The sequence below is a fragment of the Achroia grisella genome, unplaced genomic scaffold (assembly GCF_030625045.1).
Source record: "Achroia grisella isolate CSIRO2021 unplaced genomic scaffold, CSIRO_AGI_Agris_v1 utg168, whole genome shotgun sequence".
NCBI classification, from domain to species: domain Eukaryota; kingdom Metazoa; phylum Arthropoda; class Insecta; order Lepidoptera; family Pyralidae; genus Achroia; species Achroia grisella.
In genome coordinates, this window is record NW_026712669.1 from 246,468 (window position 1) to 272,199 (window position 25,732).

General features: G+C 35.7%; 2 protein-coding genes across 2 annotated transcripts in view; one reads left to right on the top strand and one right to left on the bottom strand.

Moving 5' to 3' along the window:
• LOC131841421 (uncharacterized) overlaps positions 1-25,732 on the top strand; it is a 93,310-nt gene that overhangs the window by 36,948 nt on the left and 30,630 nt on the right. The window lies entirely within an intron of this gene.
• The window catches only part of LOC131841419 (transforming growth factor beta-1-induced transcript 1 protein), a 53,341-nt gene that overhangs the window by 19,671 nt on the left and 7,938 nt on the right, over positions 1-25,732 (bottom strand). Inside the window, exons 2-3 of the mRNA XM_059189738.1 lie at positions 4,171-4,221; positions 177-350 (exon numbers count right to left, since the gene is read on the bottom strand). Coding sequence (XP_059045721.1) covers positions 177-350; positions 4,171-4,221 — 225 coding nt within the window. The remainder of the gene's footprint in view (positions 1-176; positions 351-4,170; positions 4,222-25,732) is intronic.

Genomic DNA, 25,732 nt, shown 5'->3' on the forward strand with positions numbered 1-25,732 from the left:
ATGATGAAAGAATTAAACGAAATCCCTTCTTAGCAAATGCCTCCGTGATAACATCTACACGCATATAAGTACGCAACAATACTATGCACTGTAGTGATTATTTACCATCAATTGCCCAGCAAAAGCTCGTTAGCATCTCTTATTTTGAAGATTCTTCTAAATGCTATTGTACTTACGTCGGTAATTGGTTCGCCGCAGCCATGGCACCTCGGGCTGTGGTGCTGCGAGAAGCAAGGTACGCAGTGTACTCCACCGTCGTGCTGGTGGAACTTGGCGCTGTCTATCGGCTTCTTACACGTGTTGCAGGTGAAGTGTTCGGGGTGCCATTTCTTGTTCAGTGCGGTCACGATCTGGAAATTAGATTCAAATTCATATAGGTCTATTACAGACTCTTATGATATGTCAAATCTCCCGTCAGTTTGGACTGATTTATTATGTACTAGCTGTACCCCCGAGTTCGTCGTAAAATAGTGACCTTGACCAAATAATGAAAACATAGGCGTTGACCTGACTCTATAAGTCATTCCACGGGTTCGGAGTGTCATCTGCACTCGTTCGGTGTAGCGTCGCCAACAGCATTAAAATAGTACGAGAAAAAAACTACGCACAGTTCCATTTGTTATGTTACTTACTCTAAACTAGATGGCGCTGTATCTGTAATACTATATGTATACTACTGTCCCGGCAAACGTTGTTTGGCCATATAAATTAATAACGTTATAAAAAAATAGGGGTTGATGATAGAAGGGTGAAAATTTAGGATTGTATGTATTTTTGTATGTTGTATAAGAAAATAGGAACTAAAAATTTTGTCTAAAAAATAAAAATTTAGGGGTGGACTACCCCTAACATTTAGGGGGATGAAAAATAGATGTTGGCCGATTCTCAGACCTACTCAATACGCTCACAAAATTTAATGAGAATCGGTCAAACCGTTTCGGAGGAGTATGGGAACGAAAACTGTGACACGAGAATTTTATATATAAGATTACGCACGATTGTATATGTATATTGTATGTGGCCGACTGTACATATAATTTTAGTAGATACGAGTTGTAGATAATAAATAGTGCACTCGGCACTCTTTCCATACAATACGTAATCAATAGCTTCATTTTATTGTATTGGTTCTCCAAATATTCGTAGAAAAGTTTATTATCATAACAAAATTATCTGATAGCGGTTTATCTTTAACTAGTTGTATCCCGCGGCTCTAACCATATACAGTTTTTATTACACGTGGATAATGCAGCTGTTTGCAGGTAATTATTTAAAAATCGGTAAACATACTGTTGAAGGGAATTAAAAAAAAAACATTGTATCTCAAAAGAATGATTAAAACCTCTTTAATAATTTTCAAATTGAGTACTCTATGTTTTCAAGATTACGATTGTTTTTTGTTTCTGTTCTTAAATATTTGTTACAGCGCTGATTATACCGAAATTATTATAAAAACTAGCTTTTGACCGCTGCTTCGCTCGCCTTAAGAAGTATTGTAGGTTGGACTCCATTTTCCGCAATTGGCCTCTCATTCGGGCCGTTGTGCGTGTGTTAAGAAGTATTATTATTAGGTATAGTTTTTGCGGCTTTATAGTACTTTCATACATACTTTCATCCCTTATTTTATACCCTTAGGGGTGGAATTTATCAAAATCCTTTCTTAGGGGATGGCTACGTCATAGTAGCTTTATGTATGCAAAGTCTCAGCCCGATCGGTTTAAAATTAACTAAGTTTCATACAAACTTTTATCCTCTATTTTAACCCATTGGGGTACCTGTAGCCAAATTTCAGCCCGATGCATCCAGTGGTTTGGGCTGTGCGTTGATAGATCACTATGTCAGTCACCTTTGAGTTATATAAAAATATATACCTAATGACAATTATATTTATAATTTTGGTGTTTTTTAATAGTTTTCAACGATTACATCCATGCTATGATGTGATGTGACGTGTCAGGTCTTTTTTCTATGTGAACCGATTTTGGAGTGCGTCTTTTTATTTCAAAGCTTCTATTCTATTTGAACAAACAGTCAGATTCTTTATCTTTATATATAAGTATATAGATAGCACTTATCTACTTAACTTGATGGCCTGGTTTTGTTTGTTACCACTGATACGTTCAGGAATTAAATACACAAATGTTTATTTTATTATGTCACGTAGCATCTCTATCTGTTTGTCCGCATAATACGTCTAAACTAAGTATTCCATATTCAAATTCATAAATATCTTTATTCATGTAGGTCTATTACAAACTCTTATGATATGTCGAATCTACCGTCAGTTCGGAATGATTTCGAGATGAGAAGAACTGACAGGAAACTGAGCTCGTATTCTTTTTAAATAAATGTTGTATGTGTTTATAAAAATACCGCTTGGTTATTAAATTCGAATTTGGGAGAATAGATTAACCACCATATGCTATTGCAGAAGCAAATAGTCTAATCAGTGTCCGTAATTTCGACTCTAAACTATTCTAATGCTGTTGGCCGCAGCTGGCCTTTACAGCTTCATCATCATCATCATCATCGCAGCCCGGAAGACGTCCACTGCTGGACATAGGCCTCCCCCAAAGATCTCCACAGTGGAGATCTTTACAGCTTCACCGAACAAAAATTGTGGAGTGCAGAGGGTACTCGAAAATCGCGGCAGGAATTATGGGCGACTTTCTTAATAAGTGTTTTTTCGAACTATTTTAATTCTGTTGACCGCAGCTGGCCTTTACAGCTTGACCAAACGATACAGGGCTAGTGCAGATGGCATTCCAAACCCGCGGAAGGACTTATAGAGCGACTAAAGGCCAACTCTTGCCTGACGGCTATGACTTTACTCTGAGGGCGCCAAATCTAAGCACAGACTCTCGTAATTTCGATCTCCGTTTGAATTGGACGGAGGATCGGTTGTGGAGGATTCAAAAGGGATATTTTTGTTATTGGGGGGTTTAGGCTGTTACCAGGTGCAATGACCTGTAGTAAAATGAAATTTGGAGTACCATCTGCACTCGCCACCCATCGTCCGATGAAGCTGTAAAGGTTAGCTGCGGCCAATAGCATTAGAGTAGTAAGAAAAAAAGTAAGAACAGCAACACGCAGTACTTGGGAGTTTTGGATGGTATCGACCTGTAGAACTGCGACCTGTATAGATCTATTGTGCTCGCCCTTTTTCAAAGTTCGCTACCTAGACCCGTAAGGGACAAGAATTGAAGGATATTCTTAGAAGCGATGGTTTTTATCTCCTCAGGATATTGTGTATACTTTCCAAAGGAGATATTTCGTTTATGCATAAGAGGGCTGTCACATAGGATGTGCAGTGGCGTTTCCTCTTCTGCTTGGCAAAATCTGCAGATTGATGTTAAGCTAAGGCCTGATTTCGCTATGTGCTTATTCAGCTTGCAGTGTCCAGTGAGGGCCCTAGTCATGATGCATATATTGTTTTTACTCAATAGTGGAAGTCTATTGGAGTATTGATTCGAGTAGCCCGTTATTAGGGCTTTTGTACTAATCCTGACATTTCTTGCCAATGATTAAGTGCTTCTCGTTTAGTTATTATTTTGAGATGTCCCAGTTTTAGGCAACGAGCACACCACAGTAGGGTTCAGGGCCCTGTGGGTGGTTTCTGCCCCTAACTTTACCAGTTGTCAGCATTTTCGTTGCTTTCAATGTTTGAGTGCCCCGAAAAGGAGTAAGGTTCCATAAAAATTATCGAATAAAAAAAATACATGGAAACAACGGTGCATTTTTTATAAACGTGTAACATACATACTATATTTAGTTATCAATAATTAAAGATTCACGAATTATCAATATCGTATACATTTGGAAATACCGTTGCTAATCTCATGATAACGTGATGGCTCTACTGTTATTGTATCATGTATATGTATATTTATTTTACCAGTTACCATAAGATGGTCGGTCAGGATTTTTTATACCACGTAGTTGGTAAACACGCATACGGCCCATCTGATGGTAAACGAATATCGTAGCCTGTGGACGCCTGAAACATCATGGGTGTCACATGCATGTTGCCAACCCTTAATATACCCTCTGAAAAACCCCATGCTGTAGTCTCTGTAGAAGTAATAGCAGCTAGCACGCCACTACGATTACATAAAGAATAGCGAGCGAAATCGGGTCGAGTTTCTAGTATAAAAGATATAATGTACTCACTCGTCCTTCAATGGCACCGTTGCAGCTGCTGCAGATGACTGGCGCGTCGGACTGTAACAAACAAACATACATGATAATTGAATCATTTACACCACTTCGCGAGTTCATACATTTATATATAGCAATATACATACGTATATTAAAACTGTAATAACAAACAAATCTATACATATAAATAAAATTGGAGTGTCTGTTTGTAATATTGAAATAACCGTTTTTTTACAACATGCATATGAATATAAATACGGTATATACACCGAAATAACATTTTTTAACAATTTTTGTCTGTCTGTCTGTTTGTTCCAGCTAATCTCTGAAATGACTGGACCGATTTTGACGGGACTTTTTTGGCAGGTAGCTGATGTAATGGGGACTAACTTAGAATTTTATTTTAGAAAAATACTATCAAATTCCGCGCGGACTAACTCGCGGAAACAGTTAGTATATACTAGCTGACCAGACTTAGGTAGACTTTGTAAAAACTCTGTACTAATTTCAATGCAATTTTTTGCAATAGATAGTGTTTTATACGGTATGGTAAGAGGAAGGTTTATATATATAATACATGTACAACAGAACGAAGTAGGGACGGAAAGCTAGTAAATAATATAAATAAAAAACATCGAGACCGATACAAAGCATACGTCATGTATCGAAATGTTTATATCGTGTTACTTTAGAACCCGAAAAATGTCGAACTCGCGACCATCTGAAGTAAAGCTGTATGCTAAAACGATAGACCATCGAGGCCGTCATTGTCTATCTATATCTATAAATATATATAACTCAAAGGTGACTGACGTAGTGATCTATCAACGCACAGCCCAAACTACTGGATGGATCGGGCTGAAATTTGGCCTGCAAGTAGATGTTATGACATAAGCATCAGTTAAGAAAGGATTTTGATTAATTCAACAAGGGAATAAAATAGGGGATGAAATTTTGTATGAAACTTTGTCAATTTTAAACTGATCGGGCTGAGACTTTGCATGCATAAAGCTACTATGACGTAGCCCTCCCCTAAGAAAGGATTTTGATAAATTCCACCCCTAAGGCGATAAATTAACGTGAGCGAAGCCGCGGGCAAAACTAGTAATAATATGTAATAGTAAAAGAAATGGAAAGTACTTTTTGGTTGGTTATAATTATATATTTAATATTAAAAAAATAACAAATATTTAAAAAAGTGTTTTTACATTTATTTGATAGTAGTAGCTCGCATCGCATTCATCCGGCTGCATATAATTCATGTAATTTTTCATATAAATATCTTTACATAATATGCAGTATGTCTTTTTGGAAGTACTCTAATGCTGTTGGCCGCAGCTGGCCTTTACAGCTTCACTGAACATAGGGGGCGAGTGCAGATGGCACTCCAAACTTAGGAATTATGGAGCGGCTGAAGGCAACCTTAAGCCTGACGGATACGAGTTTAGTCTGAAGTCACCGCAAAGGTTCGACCACGACTATAGCTGTCGTAATTTCGATCGATGGTAGATCGATCAATGGCGAACTCTCTCTTATAATATTTGTCTCTTTTTATACAGACAATTTTATAATAAAGGAAATAATGTTACTTGATTTTTTTAAAGTATTCATTATTGTTTTAATTTCGCCAAAAACTATGGTTTCCTTACTTCTTTGTTCTCTGATTTCCTAGAAGGACAAACTCGAGCCAAATGTCCTTGACTCTTACATGTGGTACACGTAAAATCAGCAAATCGGCATTGAGATGTGTTATGATTTCCTGAACACACATTGCACTTCCGTAGATTCATGAATTTATACTCTGGACGCCAGGTCGCGAATTGTCTTGTTTGCCCTTTATTATGATCTCGGTGTCGTATTAGAATGTCCTCTTCAACGGTCGCTTTTTGCCTGTCTTTAACTTTTGTTTTATTTGGTATTAGGATGTCATCTTCAATGATCGCTTTTTCCGTTAATTTCACGCCCTGTGCTAATTCACATGCTTTAGCAAAGTCTAGATTATCTTCTGTAAAAAGCTGCTGTCTTATTGTTTCATTTGTGATACCATATATGAATTGATCACGTAAACTCTCATCCAACCAATCACCAAATTTACATCTATTGGACATTATTTTCAACACAGTCGCATATTGTGCTGCCGTTTCGTTGGCTTGCTGCATTCGCTGTCTGAATTTGTATCTTTCTGCTGCGACACTAGGTTGAAGATAGTTTCTCATAATGCTCGTTATCTCTTGAAAGGTTTTCGCTTTCGGTTTATTAGGTTTGCACAGATTCACTAATAATTCGTAACACTCGCCTCCCACGACAGTTATTAATGTAGACACATGCAACTCTTCAGGTATTTTGTTCACAATGAGGTAGTGTTCTAGCCGCTCCACATATATCTCCCAATTGTCTGTAGCAATCGTAAACTCTGGTATCCTTCCAATCGACATTTTTTCACTTGTTTTAGAATTGTGGCTGTGGAAAATATCGGAACGCCTAATGTACAGTATACTCGACGAAAAGTTTTCACAAACAACATTTACGTTTAATAATCATTTATAATAACATTATCTGATAAAAAGAAATGACGGCATATTGATTATGGTATATAAAGCAAAGACTAACGCTTGTTATATATATTTTATTCTTATGGATAAGAGAATGTTGCCCCCGCTTCCGCGAACGGTTTACGCTGGCGGGGCACCAGTGAAGGGTGATAAGATGGGCATGAGGCATGAGATCAGGTCAGTTAGTCCATCGTGGTGAATTCACCGTGAATTTATCACGATTTCCAGAGGGAACCACTTGGAAGTCAATCTGACATAGTTGCTAGCAATTGGGGTTATAAGTGTTATTAGTAATCACCTTCCTCTTGTTTCTAAGGTTACAGAGCAACATAATGCCATACGTTATGATAATATACGCAAAACTCTCAAAGTTACGAGGCCGAAACCGAGTTGGGCCACTAGTCTAAATTGATATTATAAAGAAAAAAAAAATCTGGTTAGTAAGGTATAAATTCTGCTTAAGCTATTTTAAATTATGGACGACCTCGATGGTCTAGAGGTTTAGCACACCACATTTATTCCGACGTGTTTTCACAGGCTTCACAGAGCAACCTAGCCGTTCCAAGTATTTGTGGCCTGTGTACTGTTACGCACTCCAGGATTACATGAGCAGTCATTTCTTCGGTTTCAAAGCAGTCCTCACAAAGGGGACTGCCAGTAGCACCTATATTAATAATAATAATAATGCTGTAATTCTAAACACCTGCAGAATAGTCCGAAATTTTTTGTCATCGTAATCATTTATTTTATAATTGTCATTGTTTGGTGATATTCACCCGCAATGACAAGTTTCAAAATAATAAATGTCAATCAAAGGGAGATATATAAAAAACAATAATAATAGTATATTTATTTTTCTCCACAAAATCATACATAATATCAAATGCTGCAGAGCCTTTGAGGCATGTAAATTTCCATGCAAAAATACAGATTTGTGGAGAACTGGTGCCTGTACTAGGTATTCGAAGAACCTGTGTCACAGGTCACCAAGTCCCCCCACTAGATCTTACATGCTAAAATTTATATATAGGTACAATTTACCTAATTTACTTATTGTGTACAGGTGTTTGTTTAAGGGACAGTGGCCCGTTAATGTCTCTATCATTATTTTGAGGTTATGCCTATCTAGATTCAGTAGACGTTTTGTTTTTTTTTTAACATTAAACCACATATTTAAAAGTAAATATTTGTACGTATGAGGTTAACTGTACATTATGTTGTGTAGCGGACGCCGTGTGTGCCCACTACATCCTCATTCGACGTTTTTTTTACACGATGATGTCACATCGCGGAACGTTATCAGAAATGTCACAACCAAGGCCGTAGTCAGGCAGGTACAGATTGTCAAGTGCAAGTGCCGCAGTGTATATGAAAGGTAAATGCGTCACTACTGTACCTACACTTGCTTTGATCTATGGTTTCCCCTCTAATATGGTTATGGCAAAGCAAATAGTATACACTACTAGCTTTGATCTATTATTTCCCTTCTAATATGGTTGATTGATTGCAATGATAGCTGACCCATCCGTCATACTCGTGAACGGGTGTTTGTGGGGACTGCTCTGATCGGGTTACGAACACTGATTAGACTATTTGCTTTTGCAATAGCATATGCTGGTGGTCACATTATTCTCCCAAATTAAAATTTAAAAATGAATCTGTTATTTGAGGTACTGGTCTGCTCTAATCACTATGACTGATTTCCTCTTATTAATTGTTTAACCAGTTGGTTATATATTCAATATTTTTTCTATTTGAGTATTTAATCGAATTAGTACTAATTAGTGGTTTGTATTCACACACTTAAACTTAAAAATGTGAAGTAATAATAAAATTACTTAAAAGAGCAACACGCAAGTTTCTTACTCGTTCTTCTTGTGATGAGACAGCTTTCCGAACGAGCGGTAGATTAAAAAATGTAATGACTATTCAAAAGTGCTTCAATGTAAGTTTATTTGAATAAATGATTTCTATTCTATTCTATTCTGAAGGGCCCTGAGGGTGTAGTGGTTTAGTCTTGGTCAGCTAGTAAATAAATAAATATTTATTATGCAACGTAAGTCCGTATGTCCTTATCGGATGCAGGTATCTATGTACGGATGCGCGCGCGCATCGTCACGTGCACAACTCGTTCGCCAAAAGAATACGTATGGAGTCATACATTTGTGTTGTCATATTCGGAAGTCGTTATAAAAGTGTGACGTTCATGTATTGTTAACCATACGCTCAATTTATGAGCGATAGCGTTTCAAAATCGGTAATAAGTAACAAATTATTATTTAAGATTTACTTTATAATTGTCTTTATTCGTATGGCTCTTTATAGTAGCAATAAAAATGGAGAGAAGTATAAAAACAATCTAAATTATAGTGTAAGGGCTGGTTGGATGCGGAGGTCGTGTTACATGCGTATGTTCCTTGTATTCAAATTCAAAAATCATTTATTCATGTAGAACATTTTATATGTATTTATTTTTATTTTATCATATTAAAGTTATCTTCTTTTTATTTTATTTTTAATGATTTGAATTTAATTTTTTTTTAATGCTACTTGAATCTCTGTTTGCTCAATGGTTGACTGGGAGAAAAGGCCTCAAGGTTAATTCGGTTCGGATTCATTCTAATCATTGCCTCCATCAATTTTAACCTATTAAAAAATCATGAAATCGCTATCTCTCATGACTTGTATTATACGTGTATGGTATAATAATTCATATGAACATAATGTAGGGCGCGCCATAGCAGGGTCAAGGTGAATGGCAATACAATTGTTTTGTGTCTCTACGACGCTTTCTTAAGTATACAAACAATCGATGTAGATATGTAGTACACGGTTACCCCTATGGCGCAGTGGTGGGTAAATAAATATCTGAATTTGAATCGCCGTCGGGACAATTTGTGATACAAACAATTCTATTTATTTTTGTCTGATATATAGTTCTCAATATATCCACTATTTTAAAATTTGTTATTTCTTTTAATATTTCAAAATACCTATAAACTACAAAACACCATAAGTAGTAATACTATATTATGAAGATACGCCTTAACATTATAACTAATAAAAATTTATGGTTAAACATGTAATATATAGGTTATTATAATTAAAATAGGGTGAAATGTTTAATGAACTACCTCAAGATATAAGAAATTAACATATATGTGGACCGTATTTATAGGAATCGGGTGATCCCATTGCTAGCAATATACCATATCAGGTTGGACTCCAAGGAGGGACTCCTGAAAACTAACTATTTGAAAATTTGAAAGTATAATAGTTAAAAAACTAATTATTTGCAACTATCAATCTGTTGAATAAAAACAGGTGGCAACCCTAATTATTCAAAATATTAATGTAAAACTGTTAAGTTTAACAATCTATTTTATTTAAACAAAAAAGTGATAACCCTAATTACATTTTTATTTTAACAAACAAGTGACAACCCTAATTACATACACAGTGTCTGTAAGATACCGCCTTTGAACTTTAATTAAACATTACCGATGTAAGTGGCACTCAAATTTCTTCATTAATTCATGCCGTTTGCGACCTACATAAATTATCCACTTTGTACTGAACTTTCGCCGACTTATTATCACTAATTGAGATTTGTAAATGGCAAATTGTGAGAGCTCATGGCGGTATACGTTTATTTTAATTATGGCGTGATCTTTACTTTTAAGTAAAATTAGGGAAAATAAAAGGATACACTTAGCACGTTTATGGTTACTAGACTGCTGATAGTTAGGAAAATCTGTGTTACAGTATTCTACCCCATACTCGGCTCAATATACCTTTTTTAATAATGAAAGAAGTTGCTAAATCGGTACAGTGGTACCGGAGTTTACTTTATTATAGAAGGTATCCAAAAATTAGCACCATTCCATTATCATCCCTTAAAAATGTAGCAATGTTATATCAAGCCGTACTGAGCAGTGTATAATTTTATATTAGGTCCTTACATATGAAACTGGCGTTTTCTCGTACTGGCCACTTAGAACTCACATATCTCCTCTTTATAAAAAAGCTTGAAAGGGTCCCTCAGGAATTGTGTAGAGCAAATCGACAAACGCGCATAGACTGCTGCGTTACATTAGTCAACCGGCATAATAATGAAGTGATTTTAAATCAAATCATAACCGGTGATGAAAAGTGAATCTTGTACCACTGAACCAGCCAAATCCGGGCAGGATTTAAGCAAATATTGACTCAAAAAAAAGTTACTTGTGATAATTTGGTGGAATAGTATCGGTGTTGATCACTTCAGCTTTCTGAAATCTGGCCAGACGATTACCGCAGATGTGTAACAATACACATTGCGGCAAATTCAAACCATAATGGAAAAGTTAGCTACAAAACAACCAAGGCTGATCAATCGCCGGTAGCAGGCCACTGCTGCTTCAGGACAACGCTAGACCACACACTGCACAACAGACAGTTACCAAATTAGAAGAGCTTCAATTGGAATGTCTAAGACATCCACCGTACTCCCCGGACTCACCTTCCTCCAACAGATTATCATTTCTTTCGAAATTTGGATAACTTCTTGCAAAGAAAAAAATTCAACTGAGAGGGGGCAGTCCAAATCCAAATTTTTATTGATTACCGTCCGAAGGGTTTTTTTTTAGTAAAGCGATCAATGAACTACCTATTAGATGGTAAAATTGGATAAATAGCAATTGTATATACTTTGATTATATAAATATATATTGAAAAAATCGACTTTAGGTTACTCTCTTACAAAACGCTAATTTCATATGTTAGTACCTAATATATAAAAATAATATTGCAACTATAAATTGAGATGTAAACTAGCTTATCTTTCAAGTGGATCAAATTGCAGACAATGTGCAATTCAAAATTGCAATCGGTTCATTAGTTTAGGAGTCCATCGCGGACAATCAACGTGACACGTAATTTTTATATATATAAAGATTAGTCCAAAAAATTTAAACTGCTATCCAAGGTCACTACTCCTCGCGGACAAAGTCGCGTAAATGTCAGAAATTTAATTCTTCAGACAGCTGTGAACAGTTCAATAGAACTGAATGAAGATGCAGCCATAACTTTAGGCAAAACATTACTAAAATCATTGCCAATTGCCATCAAGATGTCGACCTCAGGCCCTGCAATGAGGTCACGCAAAACTAAAATAGTGCGAAACAGAAATAGCAAAGCGTAGGCGCCATTGTGATAGTGTTCTTACTCCAGAATTAATATTGAAACTCGGAGAGTTATTTTGGTATGCGAAAATTCTTAGGTGAACAATTTAGATCTGATATCTTGGTTAAAACGACAGCATAAATAAATAACCCTGGATAATTAACACAGCGCCATCTAGGCTCACGGTAAGTAGAGCTTGTGTTATGGGTACTAAATACTTAATTTTTTAGTAAATACATACATAGAAAACACCCAGACCGATACAAACAATGTTTAAATCGAACCCGCGATCATCGGAAGTAATGCGGTGTGCTAAACCGCTAGACCATCGAGGTCGTCAATAAGAATTATACATAAGGTGTGTAATACTAGTGTTTGCTAATAAAGGTCAAAATGCTTTGCACTACATAACTCATCATCATCTGCTTCTTCCTTATCCCATTTATTTGTAATTGGTGTAATATATTTTTCTCTTCCATTCATCCCTGTTCACAGTAATCTCGTTATTTACTTCCTTTCTTACCATATCATCTTTCACACAGTCCATCCAACTCTTTTTAGGCCTTCCTCTGCCCTTATAACCATCCACATTCATTTGTAACACCTTCCTTAACATATTATCTTCATTCCTACGCATTACATGCCCGTACCACGACAGACGATTACTCTTCAACCTCTCCGACACCAGCGCCACTTTCATACTTCCTCTAATGTATTCATTCCTTATCTTATCCATTCTTGTCACACCGCACATCCATCTCAACATTCGCATTTCGGTTGCATGCAGTCGTCTTGCATCCGTCGCCTTTATGGGCCAGTACTCTGATCCATACAAGACAGAAGGCCGGATGTTTGTGCAGTGCGATTAATCGAACCCGCGACCATCGGAAGTAAGGCAGTATGCTAAACAGCTAAACCACCGAGACCATCACAATTTGCACTACATTAGTATTAAGTACTTAATGCGTTTTTATTAGCGTATGAATGTGTTACGGAATTCGAATTACACGGTCGTAAAGTTTTTAATTTTAATATTCACTTAAGAACATTGTTTTAAGACTGTATATATTGGGGTTAATATTTTTTTTATTGTTTACAAATTGGTGTCTTAAAATGTGATGATTCAATCTTGGCCTTTTTAAAACTGTCTACACTTGAGCATTCACTTGTGCAGGGTTACTAGTGAAGGGTAGACTAAAAATAATAATAATAATAAAAACTAACAGAAATAAAAAATAGGTCAAAGGGATGTCGCGACAAAGATATATGTTATAATAGATGTTATTAAACAAAATTCCATACTAATATTAAACATGAAATTAAATGAATCTTCAATTGAATTAAAAAATGATCATCTCTACTGTTTAATCTTTATATCTCCTATTTGAATCTTTTGTAAATTTAGTTTACATAGTTGTCACTAGATGGCGCTGTTCAATTTCTACAACGCGATATTATTCCACTCCTGTCCCTTCTGTTGCTTTCTCCCCCTACTGGGGCAGCGGACGAAACATTGACAGCTTCGGTGCCAGGCAGCACTCCGTCTTCAGCAGCATCCTCCCTTCTTGAACGCGTACCACCGTCAGTCCTCTCGTACATCGAGTCTCATGGCATGCAGTCGCTTACCGAAACAGCCGTGTCCAGTCAGCATCTGTGACGTCTCGTAATCGGGTTCGACCCATGGAGACGCCAACCTAATAGCCACATCCGGAAAGTATCGGATAATATATATATGTAATAAATATGTAATATAGAGAGCTCTCTCTCTTCCATCCGCGGAGGAGTGCCATCGCTCCAGTCATCCCCCGACTACAGCGTCCCATACCACGCGTTTCCGTCTGCTCAACTCTGGCTTTGCCGCGGATTCGCGCTCCGCATCCATCCGGCGCAGCGGCTGAGCAGTTAACTCCCGCCTGACGGATACGACTTTAGTCTGAACTGCTAGAGGTTCGAACCTAGGCTCAGGCTGTCGATCGATCGGATATATAACACTAGCTGTACCCGCGACTTAGTCCGCGTGGAATTTAACAAAAAAGTTAATTAGAGAATTTTCTAAAATTAAAGTAGGAGTAACTTAGGCTAAGTTACTCCTCATTAAATGAGCTACCTGCCAATAAAAGTCCCGTCAAAATCGGTCCAACTATTTCGGAGATTAGCCGAAACAAACAAACAGGCAGACAGACAAAAATTGTAAAAAAAAAATATTTTTATGTATGTACCGTATTTATATTCATATGAATGTAGTAAAAAACGGTTATTTCAATATTACAAACAGACACTCCAATTTTATTTATATGTATAGATTACATTACAGTAAATACTAACATTTTGATAAATGCAATAGTAAGTTTGATTGTTACGTTTACGACGTCCATCGTCATGAAATTTAGCGTATTTTTTGTTGTTTTGTTTATGTGTTGTATATTTATGTACATAGAAGAGCACCCACCATAGAAGAGGCCACGTCTCGTTCACGCAGGCGAAGTCACGGGCCGAAGTTATGTAACGTGTATAAAAATATACCGTCGAATTTATAAATCTTGATCTTTGAGAATCTGTTAAAAAAAAACTACGCACACCCAAGTTGATGATGACGAAATAATGAGTAATCATCTCATTTGCGGTGCAGATGACTCTGAAGTTTGTGCCGTGTGTACAAAGTGTGTGTATTGTTGAGTCTCCAGGGTCACAGGAATAGAAATAGGTGCAATAAAATTATTAGACGCGTTTACATTTATATATATATAGATATTTATATATATAGATATATATATATATATACTAGCTGTACACGCACTTCGTCCGCGTGGAAATTAACTTCATTTTTCTAAAATAAAAGTAGCCTAAGTTACTCCTTATTACATGAGCTATCTGCCAATAAAAGTCCAGTCAAAATCGGTGCCTTTTCAGAGATTTGCCGGAACAAACAGACAGACAGACAAAAATTGTAATAAATGTTATTTTGGTATATGTGCTGTATTTCTATTCATAATTCATATGTATGTAGTAAAAAACGGTTATTTCAATATTACAAACAGACACTCAAATTTCATTTATGTATAGATATATCACGAGTATGATTGAAAAGTTCGCATCCCTCTTCCCCTTTTTCCCATTCCCCCAGCGAGGTTTTCTCTATCCGTCATACTCGTGAACGGGTGCGGCTTGTAGGGACTGGTCTGCTGTAATCACTATGACTGATTTTCTTTTATTAATTGTTTAACCAGTTGGTTGTATATTCAATATTTTTTCTATTTGATTATTTAATTAAATTACTGCTAATTGGTAGTTTGTGTTCACACGCTTAAACTTAAAAATGTAAAGTAAGAATAAAATTATTTAAAAGAGCAACACGCAAGTTTCTTGCTCATTCTTCTTGTGCTTTCCGAATAGATTAAAAAATGTGATGACTATTCAAAAGTACTTCAATGTAAGTTTATTTGAATAAGCGATTTTCTATTCTATTCGATGGTTTCCAGGTAGATAGATAGATAGATAGATAATAGTTTTTATTTGTATCTTAGTACACACATACAGGCTTAATTACAACATCAAATGAGAGGTACCTACAATATAACAATTGAATAAAGGGTAAACCTGCATGTGTGTGCTACAGCAATACAAAATTGGTACATAGCTCAGTGTGGAGAATCACTCAAAGAGCAAAACACTGATTTTCAGCTATGTCCTCGAGGTTGAATAATGTACCTTGTATATATTTTTTTTTTTATTTTTATTTTTTTTTTTTAGTAGGTAGTCGGTAGTGAGTGACACTACAGACTTTAAGTATTAGAATAATAAACAACAGTAAATTAGTCATATCGCATATAGAAATCACTGTGTTTACACATGCATAGAAACATTGAAGCGCTGAGAAAAGTCTCATCTGTGAGCTCAGTTACTGAGTTACTGATAAGAACAGATGATTGTCGACGTATAGATTCACAGCTGATAACTTGAGATGAATGTAAGAACTACAATTGTGGTATGCTAAAGTGATAGATCACCGAGGATGACAGTTGAAATAAATTTTGTTAATCCACCTTTTTTTTAGTTGATTAAACATACTCCAAAAAGATTTATAACATTTTTTTTTTAATTTATAATAATAATAATTTTTTATGCCTTGATTATTATTTTTTTTTTTGTTATGATTATTTTTGCACCGCCAACAATTTTTCTCTGTACTGCCTATGGTTGACTGGTAGAAAATACCGCATGGTGTTAAGTCCGCCAAATGTACTGTTACTTTTGTACTGTGTGCATTAAAGTTATATAAATAAAAATAAATAAATAAATAATAAAACTCTTTATTGTGCATGTAGTGTATGTGGAAACACTAGCAGTTTATTATCTATCGTCTCGAGCCGAGCGTACACGGACCGCCGTGCGCAAGAGGGAAGGGATGCGCAAGCGCCGCGGAGTAAAGACGTGGAGCTATGGCTAACGAGCCGATATTACGTCGATAACAACTTACATACAAGAAGACATAAATAACAAATAAGTGAACACTATATGTGGCGACGAGGCAAAATGGATATAAATAAAGATAAGTACAAAATCATTTAATAAGATATACATATACCTACGGGTACGGAGTAATTACAAATTTAGAAGGATTATGGTGGGGCCGTACGGGGAGCGAATTATATAGACCTATACAGAAAAAACAATAGCTGGGTAACATCGGTTTACGATCGATTTGCGCCAAGTAAGTAGGTACCTAATTATAAATTGTACTTGCTATACCTATAGTGTCTCTAGCTGGTAGGAATAGTCGTATTAATAATCATTGTAGTAATATGTTTACGTATATCCGTGATTTATTATTTTTAATGTATGATAATGGTGTACTGCCTGCGCTGGCGTGGCACTGATGGATATATATATATCGGTTGGCCCGTCGTAGTGGGTTCGTGTTAATTTGTCGCGATTGTTTCTGGGGGGAACCGCGTGGAGGTCCCTCTGGCGTGATACATTGTTAGCAGTGGGATTATTTTAACAATCCCATTCCTCCTTCCGTATTTCCGTGTTGAAATAAAAATCGGTAATGATTGTAGTTGCCGCTGCATGTTCGTTTCATGAGGGGACGGTGACGGTGAGATGTTTAGTGGGACATCATATTACGTGATGCAATAGACCTGTGGATATGAAATAAAATAGAGCACTGTGCGGACGACACGTTTGTTTTGCTTTATCTTTTCTAGGTGTCGATGCACTTTAATTACTTTTGGCAATAGGGCCGCCTTATTGTATTTATACAGATGTGGTGACTAGTGTTCAAATGTCACTATTTTCTTTTAGGGTATTGCTGCAAATGAAAGTGGTCTAAAGTTCCTCTTTCTAACTGTAATGATCACATGATAACCTAATATTACATTTTGTACGGGATAATATTACGATGTTGTCGGGTGATACGATATTATTACAAATGATGGTGAGCTGACAATTGTACCTGCATTATAGTACTGATGTTGGGTATTATATTTGTATATGTATATATATAAAATCTAAGGTGGGGTGACACACACGGTTTGAGCAGTGCTTGGTGGACAATATTTATATTTGCCTTAATTGATTGCAAGTGTTGAAGGTAGGGTAACAGTGTCCCATACATTTCGATGCGGATGAGTTGTTCGGAATACCTGCAGACTATTTTATTCTGGTATTCGAGCAGAGCCGCGAAGTAGTGTGGTTAAAATGTTTTTATTTGGCTTATGGATTATATAATTTATAAATAATAATTATTAGTGAGCATTCCAATGGATGCCGGTGGGAATTGTTCTGCATAGGAAGGTTTTAAATGGAGATTAATTATTAGTTTGATATATTATGTTGGGGTCTACTATACATGTTGTGTAGTGCAAGGTGCCTATCTACTTGTCTGGCATATATTTAACAATTTGTGCTTTGTGTTAAAATGAAGCGCGCATCTACACTTGCGACCTAGAAGGCAATCTTTTGGTTTGGTGAATTTAGTGTCTAATGAATTTGTTGAAGACAAACAAAAAACAACGTAGTCAAGAGGTTGAGATGCCGACTATTATATTGCGAGGAAGTGTGTCGCTAGTTATGGCCGGATGTAAGGTACAGGGGTGCTGTTTCTGTATGCGGTGTGTGGTTTCTATAGTCAGTAACACTAGAACGAGAAAAAGGATACCTAATTATGTATATAGAATTATTCTATTATTTTTACAGCAATGACAGTGATTAACTTTTAATAATAAGCTATAGTATAGTACAGTGGTGATGAGTATGTCTTTATGGAATCATATTTAAGATTCTCTCTAATTTAAAAATACCAGTAAATTAGAAATTGCACAATAATGGTTACATGAAATAGAACTACTATTAAGTTCTGAATTATTGTACCTACTCGCCTAATGCATTATGCGGATGAGTGAAGGGGTTATTAGAGTGGAAAAAAAAAATGTTTTTATATTCTTTGAAGTTTCGGGAACATGGAATAGAATATGAATATTCTTTATTTAAAGAAGCTTGAATAAATAATAGGAATAATAGCCATAATTGCATTAATGTACCGCATTTAGTAGCTGTGGAATGGAGTTAGAATTTGTTTTGTGATCACATGCAGACAGCGCTGACAGCTGTTTTATATGAATGTGACGGGGATGTTGGAGCGATGAGGAGTCATTTTTAATTGACAGTTAATCCAGTTGCGGCTGGAATTGTGTAGTGTCGCGATACGCGAAATAAGGGTATTAATGTGGTTTTGAGTTTTGAGATAGCTAATAGGAAATGATACCTGCTTCATTGTAGTAGTTGTAAAATATATACATGTATTTGTTTATCGTCATAGTACTGGTGTTGGTCGCTCTCTAAATACTTTGGCCGCATTGCAGGGTAGCCAAAGACAAATTAGCGTGTTTTAACTTTTACATACGTACTACAGTGCAACCTCGATAAAACAAATCGAAAATATATATATATATATATATATATAGTATATCAAGTAATTCGTTGAACTGAGATTTACTATGTTGAAGGTACGTTGGTCTAAACTTCGTCATAAAAAGGCAAAAAAAACCTGTCTAAGCCATTTCATTTCACTTGAATCTTTAACAATAGTGACGAGCAGCAGTGTTTACAAAACTTTACATTACTTTCCATCGAACAACAATTATTGTTCTACGAACAAAAGTACGTCGAAACATGTCCTGACATGAATCACATTTTATGAGATTAAAGATAAGTAGAGTTAGAGTCATACCATTGGTGGGAACATTATATAAAGGTTTTGGGTTAAGAAAATTCCTTAGAAAGAGGTGTTTTTCCAAATAAAAAAAAAATATATAATAATGTCGCAATGTAAAGGTATATTTTATCGATTCTTATGGAAAATCCAAGGGATTACAAAGAATTAGTTAAATCAAGGAAGTCGTTATATACGAGGTATATTATTGTGAATGAGGTGCGTTATATTATGGCTGCACAATTATTATTATTATTACTAGATAATAATGTAAACCATGATGCATGATAGTAACAATTACTAACGATACATTATTGGAAAAAAAAATAGTTCTGAGGATACTATTAGTATTCCCATACTTTAGATTAGAATTATTTACTGGACATTCTTGTGGAGTACATAAATCTGAAATATGTTTAATATTAGTAGTCATAAATGTATATATTGTGAAAATTAAATGGATAAGAGTGGCGTTTAATTGTGCTATAATTATAAAATTTGGTTTTTTGCAGGAGTTCATGATTTGCTTATAAAGTGACTATTGGCTCAGATGACCTTAAAGAAATTAGCAAAGGAAGAAAAACAATGAGCATAATACTAATAACCAATACTTAAAGAGGATGAATTAAGAAGTTCAATGGATTATAATGACGGTGACAATGGCATTGATATTCTAAAAAAGGAGCTACAGAGGTAAGGTAGGCTGGGCCATCAGGCATTAAATTGCGAACTGATGGACAGATTGCATTAAATTGCGTTGGCTGGGCCATCAGGCATTAAATTGCGAACTGATGGACAGATTGCATTAAATTGCGTTGGCTGGGCCATCAGGCATTAAATTGCGAACTGATGGACAGATTGCATTAAATTGCGTTGGCTGGGCCATCAGGCATTAAATTGCGAACTGATGGACAGATTGCATTAAATTGCGTTGGACTGGGCCGTCAAGCATTAAATTGCGTATTGGCGGACAGGTTGCATTAAATTGCGTTGGCTGGGTCGTTAAGCATTAAATTGCGTATTAACGTCCAGTTTGTGTTAAATTGTCTTTGGCGGGGTCATCAAGCATTGTATTGTGTATTGATGAATGGTGTCCTATTCATTAAAGGTAAATTGATAGAATGTTGCATTAAATTGCGGTTGAATATAAGTAATAAAAAATTGCCAGTTTTAATGCATATTAATTATCGGAGTGAAATGGAGCGGATTCAGTAAAATATAATAAATCATCAGTCATAGTACACAAATTAATTTTGGTCGAAAATATAATTTCTATAACTAATATAATTGACGATTGCTGGAGTACGTAGAGTCGCTGTGGTGATATATGTGGTATATGTCGATCGCTCAAAGACTGGTCTGACAACCTTTCCTAATATTTTAGCACTGAATTAATGCAGGTGATAAGAGAGATAATTTTGTACGATGAAGAATGGTTATAGTTATACCCAATTAATACTACATGGACTGATATCAGATGTGTAGACAGAATATAGTGGAAAGTCGTTTGCAATTGTTGATGCAACTCTTGATATAATAATAATATTCTGGTATACCACCACAGGACCCATCAATATTGTATGGAATGATAATAATAAATAGTGGGGAGTTTTGAAGAAATTCCAGATTATGTTTTAGATAATCAGCTTTCAAATGTACATGATAAAGAAAAATACTACATGTAAATAACACATTGCATGAGACAGATAGAATGGAAAAAAAATATAAGTATTTACCGTAAACCTACAAAATATAAAGTAGTGACTACTATGATAAAGATATTCTGGTCATAAACATACAACATTTTTTCAGAAGTGCTTTATACTAATCTTACATAATATTACATAATAACAAAGTGGAATAACCATTATATGAAAACAAATATAAAAGAAGAAAGGTGAAGTATGTGAAACACAGAGTAAATTGGAGTTAATATATAAATGTAATTTATATTCAAAAGAGGAGGAAAAATCACGGTGCTGGTTACGCTGGAAAGGCCAATATAGAGGCATTCGGCTTATGTGTGGCAGTATAGTGTCAAAATGAGTCCACCATCGTTGTAACGTAGCACACATGCCTCCAAGGAGCAAATACCTAATAGAGTGGATTCATTCATGCTTGAAAAGAAAATAAACTTAAAAAGGAGAGAGATGTAGTGTATGTGGAAACACTAGCAGTTTATTATCTATCGTCTCGAGCCGAGCGTACACGGACCGCCGTGCGCAAGAGGGAAGGGAGTCCCTGCGCAAGCGCCGCGGAGTAAAGACGTGGAGCTATGGCTAACGAGCCGATATTACGTCGATAACAACTTACATACAAGAAGACATAAATAACAAATAAGTGAACACTATAGTGCATAAAAGAAACAAATAATTACAAAAAGGAAATAAAAAAAAAGAAGGATATGCAAACAAAAGGCGGCCTTATCGCTTGAAGCAATCTCTTACAGATATATATTCACACAATTATTATGAAAACAAAATAGAACCGTCAAGCCGCATCCGACCAGCAGTTTATATGCAACATAAGTGCTTTACACTAATTTTGTACATACGCATATATATATACATATAAATAAAATTGGAGTGTCTGTTTGTAATACTGAAATAACCGTTTTTTACTACTTGAATATAAATTACTTGAAAAAAAATTTTTGTATGTCTGTCTGATGTAAAAATGAGTAACTTAGGCTACTTTTATTTTAAAAAATTAAAGTAGCCTAAATATTATTTAATAAAAAAAAGTAAATTTCCACGCGGATCAAGTCGCGGAAACAGCTAGTATATATATATATATACTAGCTGACTCCGCGACTTCGTCCGCGTATTATAGTGACCTTGACCAAATAAACCTTGAAAAAATATTTAATAATCTAACACAAAATAGTCAAAGAAAAAAGATTGCTCGTTATAGTTTAAAAAATGCCGATTTTTTATACAAACTTTCATCCCCTATTTATACCCCATTAGGAGTAACAATTTTACAAACTTAGTCATATCTTATATATAAAATTCTCGTGTCACAGTTTTCGTTCCCATACTCCTCCGAAACGGCTTGACCGATTCTCATGAAATATTGAGTAGGTCTGAGAATCGGGCAACATCTATTTTTCATCCCCCTAAATGTTAGGGGTAGTCCACCCCTAATTTTTTTTTTGTATTTTAAGGCAAAACAACCTTTTCTGGGACAGCTAGTTTATTTATAGTATTTAATGAACAGCCTAAAGGTACGTTTCAAAATTCTAGTTTTATAAAATGACAATACTTCCATACTACCCTTCATCTCTCTTTTCAACCCCTTACAACACATTCTTCGCGTTAAAAAGTAGCCTATATCCTTCCTCAGCGTCTAGACTATCTGTGTACCAAATTTCATTTAAATCGGTTCAATAGTTTTGGCTTGAAAGCGAGACAGACAGACAGAGTACTTTCGCATTTAAAATATAAGTAAGGATATATATGTGTGCATACATGTATATATAAAATGACCCAGGACTATTCACACAGGGTTATGTAGTCCTAAACTAAGCATAGCTCGTGGTATTGGTACTAGAGAACTAATAGAAATACTCATATATATTTTGTAAATCAGAATATGTATAAAAAACACAGACCGATACAAACAATCATATTTATGAATACAAATGTTTGCACCGTGCCAGTAATCGAACCCGCGACTATCGCAAGTAAACCGGTGTGTTTAACCACTAGACCGGCGCGGATATCGAGATTATCGTTTTCCTGTTCAAACTAAATACATAGCAACAATTTGGTAATAATTTTCAGTGCATAGATTCTTATCAAATTACGAAGGTTTTATTATTGCAGTAATCACAAATAGCTGATAACTGTTATCAACTGGCGATAAATAAAACATAATAATAATACCTTATTAATATTATATACGCCAAAGTTTGTAAGTATGGATGTGTGTTTGTTACTCTTTCACGCGAAAACTTTTTAATGAAACTTTACAGTAATTCAGCGTATACATGAGGTCTTAGCCCCTGAAAATAGCTCAAAACCCTCAAAAAACTGATAAAAAGATCTCGTGATTTTTCCTAATTATACCTACCCTACTAATATTATAAATCATAAACGCGAAAGTTTCATCCGTCCCTATGTATGCTTAAATCTTTAAATATACGCAACGGATTTTGAAGCAAAATTTGTAATAGATAGAGAGATTCTAGAGGAAGGTTTATATATATAACTGGCTGTACACGCGACCTCGTCCGCGTGGAATTTAACTTTATTTTTCTAAAATAAAAGTAGCCTACGTTACTCCTTATTACATCAGCTATCTGCCAATAAAAGTCCCGTCAATATCGGTCCAGCCATTTCAGAGATTAGCCGGTACAAACAGACAGACAGACAGAATTGTAAAAAATGTTATTTTGGTGTATGTGCCGTATTTATATTCATATGAATATAGTAAAAATCGATTATTTCAATATTACAAACAGACACTCCAATTTTGTTTATACGTATAGATGTATAGATACATGTATACCCGGGCGAAGCCGGGACGAGTAGTTAGTTAACGGATAAAATAATACAAGAATTGTGCCACTAACTCGCGTCTTTGTTTTGATACACGAACTATAATTTAAGTCCACCCGGATCAAGTCAACCCATTTTCCGAGTGCGTCCTGATTTACTCCGCACTACCCGGATATTATTTATACGATCTGGAACGAGTAGCATCCATTCCGACAGTGTTAACCGTTTTTTTTAAGTGGACACGCGTGTAGCGTTTTTTTTTTTTCACATATAAACATACTCCCTTGTTTTCTCTGTGGATATGAAGAATTTACATTTATTACTAGCCCCGTCCGATCGATCTCCCGTCCAATTCGAACGGGGATCGAAATTACGACGGCCTGAGCCGAGGTTCGAACCCCCTAGTGGTGCCCTCAGACTAAAGTCGTATCCGTCAGGCAGGAGTTGGCCTTCAGCCGCTCCATAAGTCCTTACGCGGGTTTGGAGTACCATCTGCACTTGCCCCCTAACGTCCGGTGAAGCTGTAAAGGCCAGCAGCGGCCAACAGCATTAGAGTAGTCAAAAAAAAATTTTTATTAGTATCCTTAGATGGACTCAGTGGTTTAGCGGTTTAGCCCATCGCCTGGTCGCGAATTCTATTCCTCACATGTTACAGATTTTTAATAATAATATCTCAGGACAATTCATCTAGTCCCAAGCTAAGCAGAGCTTGTGTTATGGATACTAGACAACCGATATAAATACATGGATGCATTTTTGTTTGTAAATAAATAAATTATACCTAGAAAACACCCAGACCGATACAAACATTAATACTCATGAATACAAATGTTTGTACCGTGGAATCGAACTCGCGACTATCGGATAGTAAAGGGGTATGCTAAACCACTAGCACCGAAACTGTCAATATGAATGTACCATTGTTTGTAAGGATCTGGGTGTTTTCTATATATATTCTCATATTCTGTATTCATTCATATATATATATATATATATATATATATATATATATATATATTTAAGTGTTTCTGTCAGTCGTTTAGTATCCATAATAAGATTAGTCATAGATGGCACTGATTTGTCCTGAATTAATTATAAAGTTATTAAATTGTAGAAGAATATGTGCGAGTCAAACAAAAAATAAGAGGCAAATAAATTCAAACAAACAAAAACCATAAAAAACTGTAATCCACACCTACATTTACAGCCGGTCAATCACGCTGATTTTGACAGCAATTGTCAACATTTGTCAAATTAAAGTTATTCGTATTTAACGCAAATAAATTGACAGAGAATGTTTCAATGAACCGGGTCATCCGCACCTCCCCCGGTTGGGACCTCGGGGCCAGACCCATTGTGGCATTAACGCAAATTGTCAAAGAAATTTTGAATGAATCCGGTCATCTGCACCTTCTGAAGAGGGCGCAGGTTGGGACCTCGGGGCGAGCCCCTTTGCGGCATTAACTCCAGGGGCAACAACCCAATGGGGGCCTAGATTTAAGCCGTATGAGCAAGAAGATAACATTACAAATAGGGCATTATTTAGGCTATGAGGGACAATATGTATAGCTTAACCTTAAGAGCTGGGACCATATTTGGGGATTATATATTCAGTTAAAGTGAGAATGTTTTCAAATTACTCCAAATTAGACTAATAGAGGGCGGGCGGAGAGCTCGCTATATGTAGACCAGAGGAAGGGCAGTGAACTCGCCATATGACCATAGTGTTGAAGAGGGACTGTTACCACTTACCATCAGGTGCACTATGAGATTGTTTGCCAACCAAATAAAAAACACCAACAGACGCGTAAAGAATTAACTAGTATATGAAAATTATATGCTATATGTAATATTATACTTTATTAAAGTTTTCTCATTAATATTGTACTGCTACTGTACTTTATTAAAGTTTTCTCGTAAATATTGTACTACTATATTGTACTTTATTAAAGTTTGCTCATAAATATTGTACTACTATATTGTACTTTATTAAAGTTTGTTCATTAATATTGTACTACTATATTGTACTTTATTAAAGTTTGCTCATAAATATTGTACTGCTATATTGTACTACTATATTGTACTTTATTAAAGTTTGCTCATAAATATTGTACTACTATATTGTACTTTATTAAAGTTTGCTC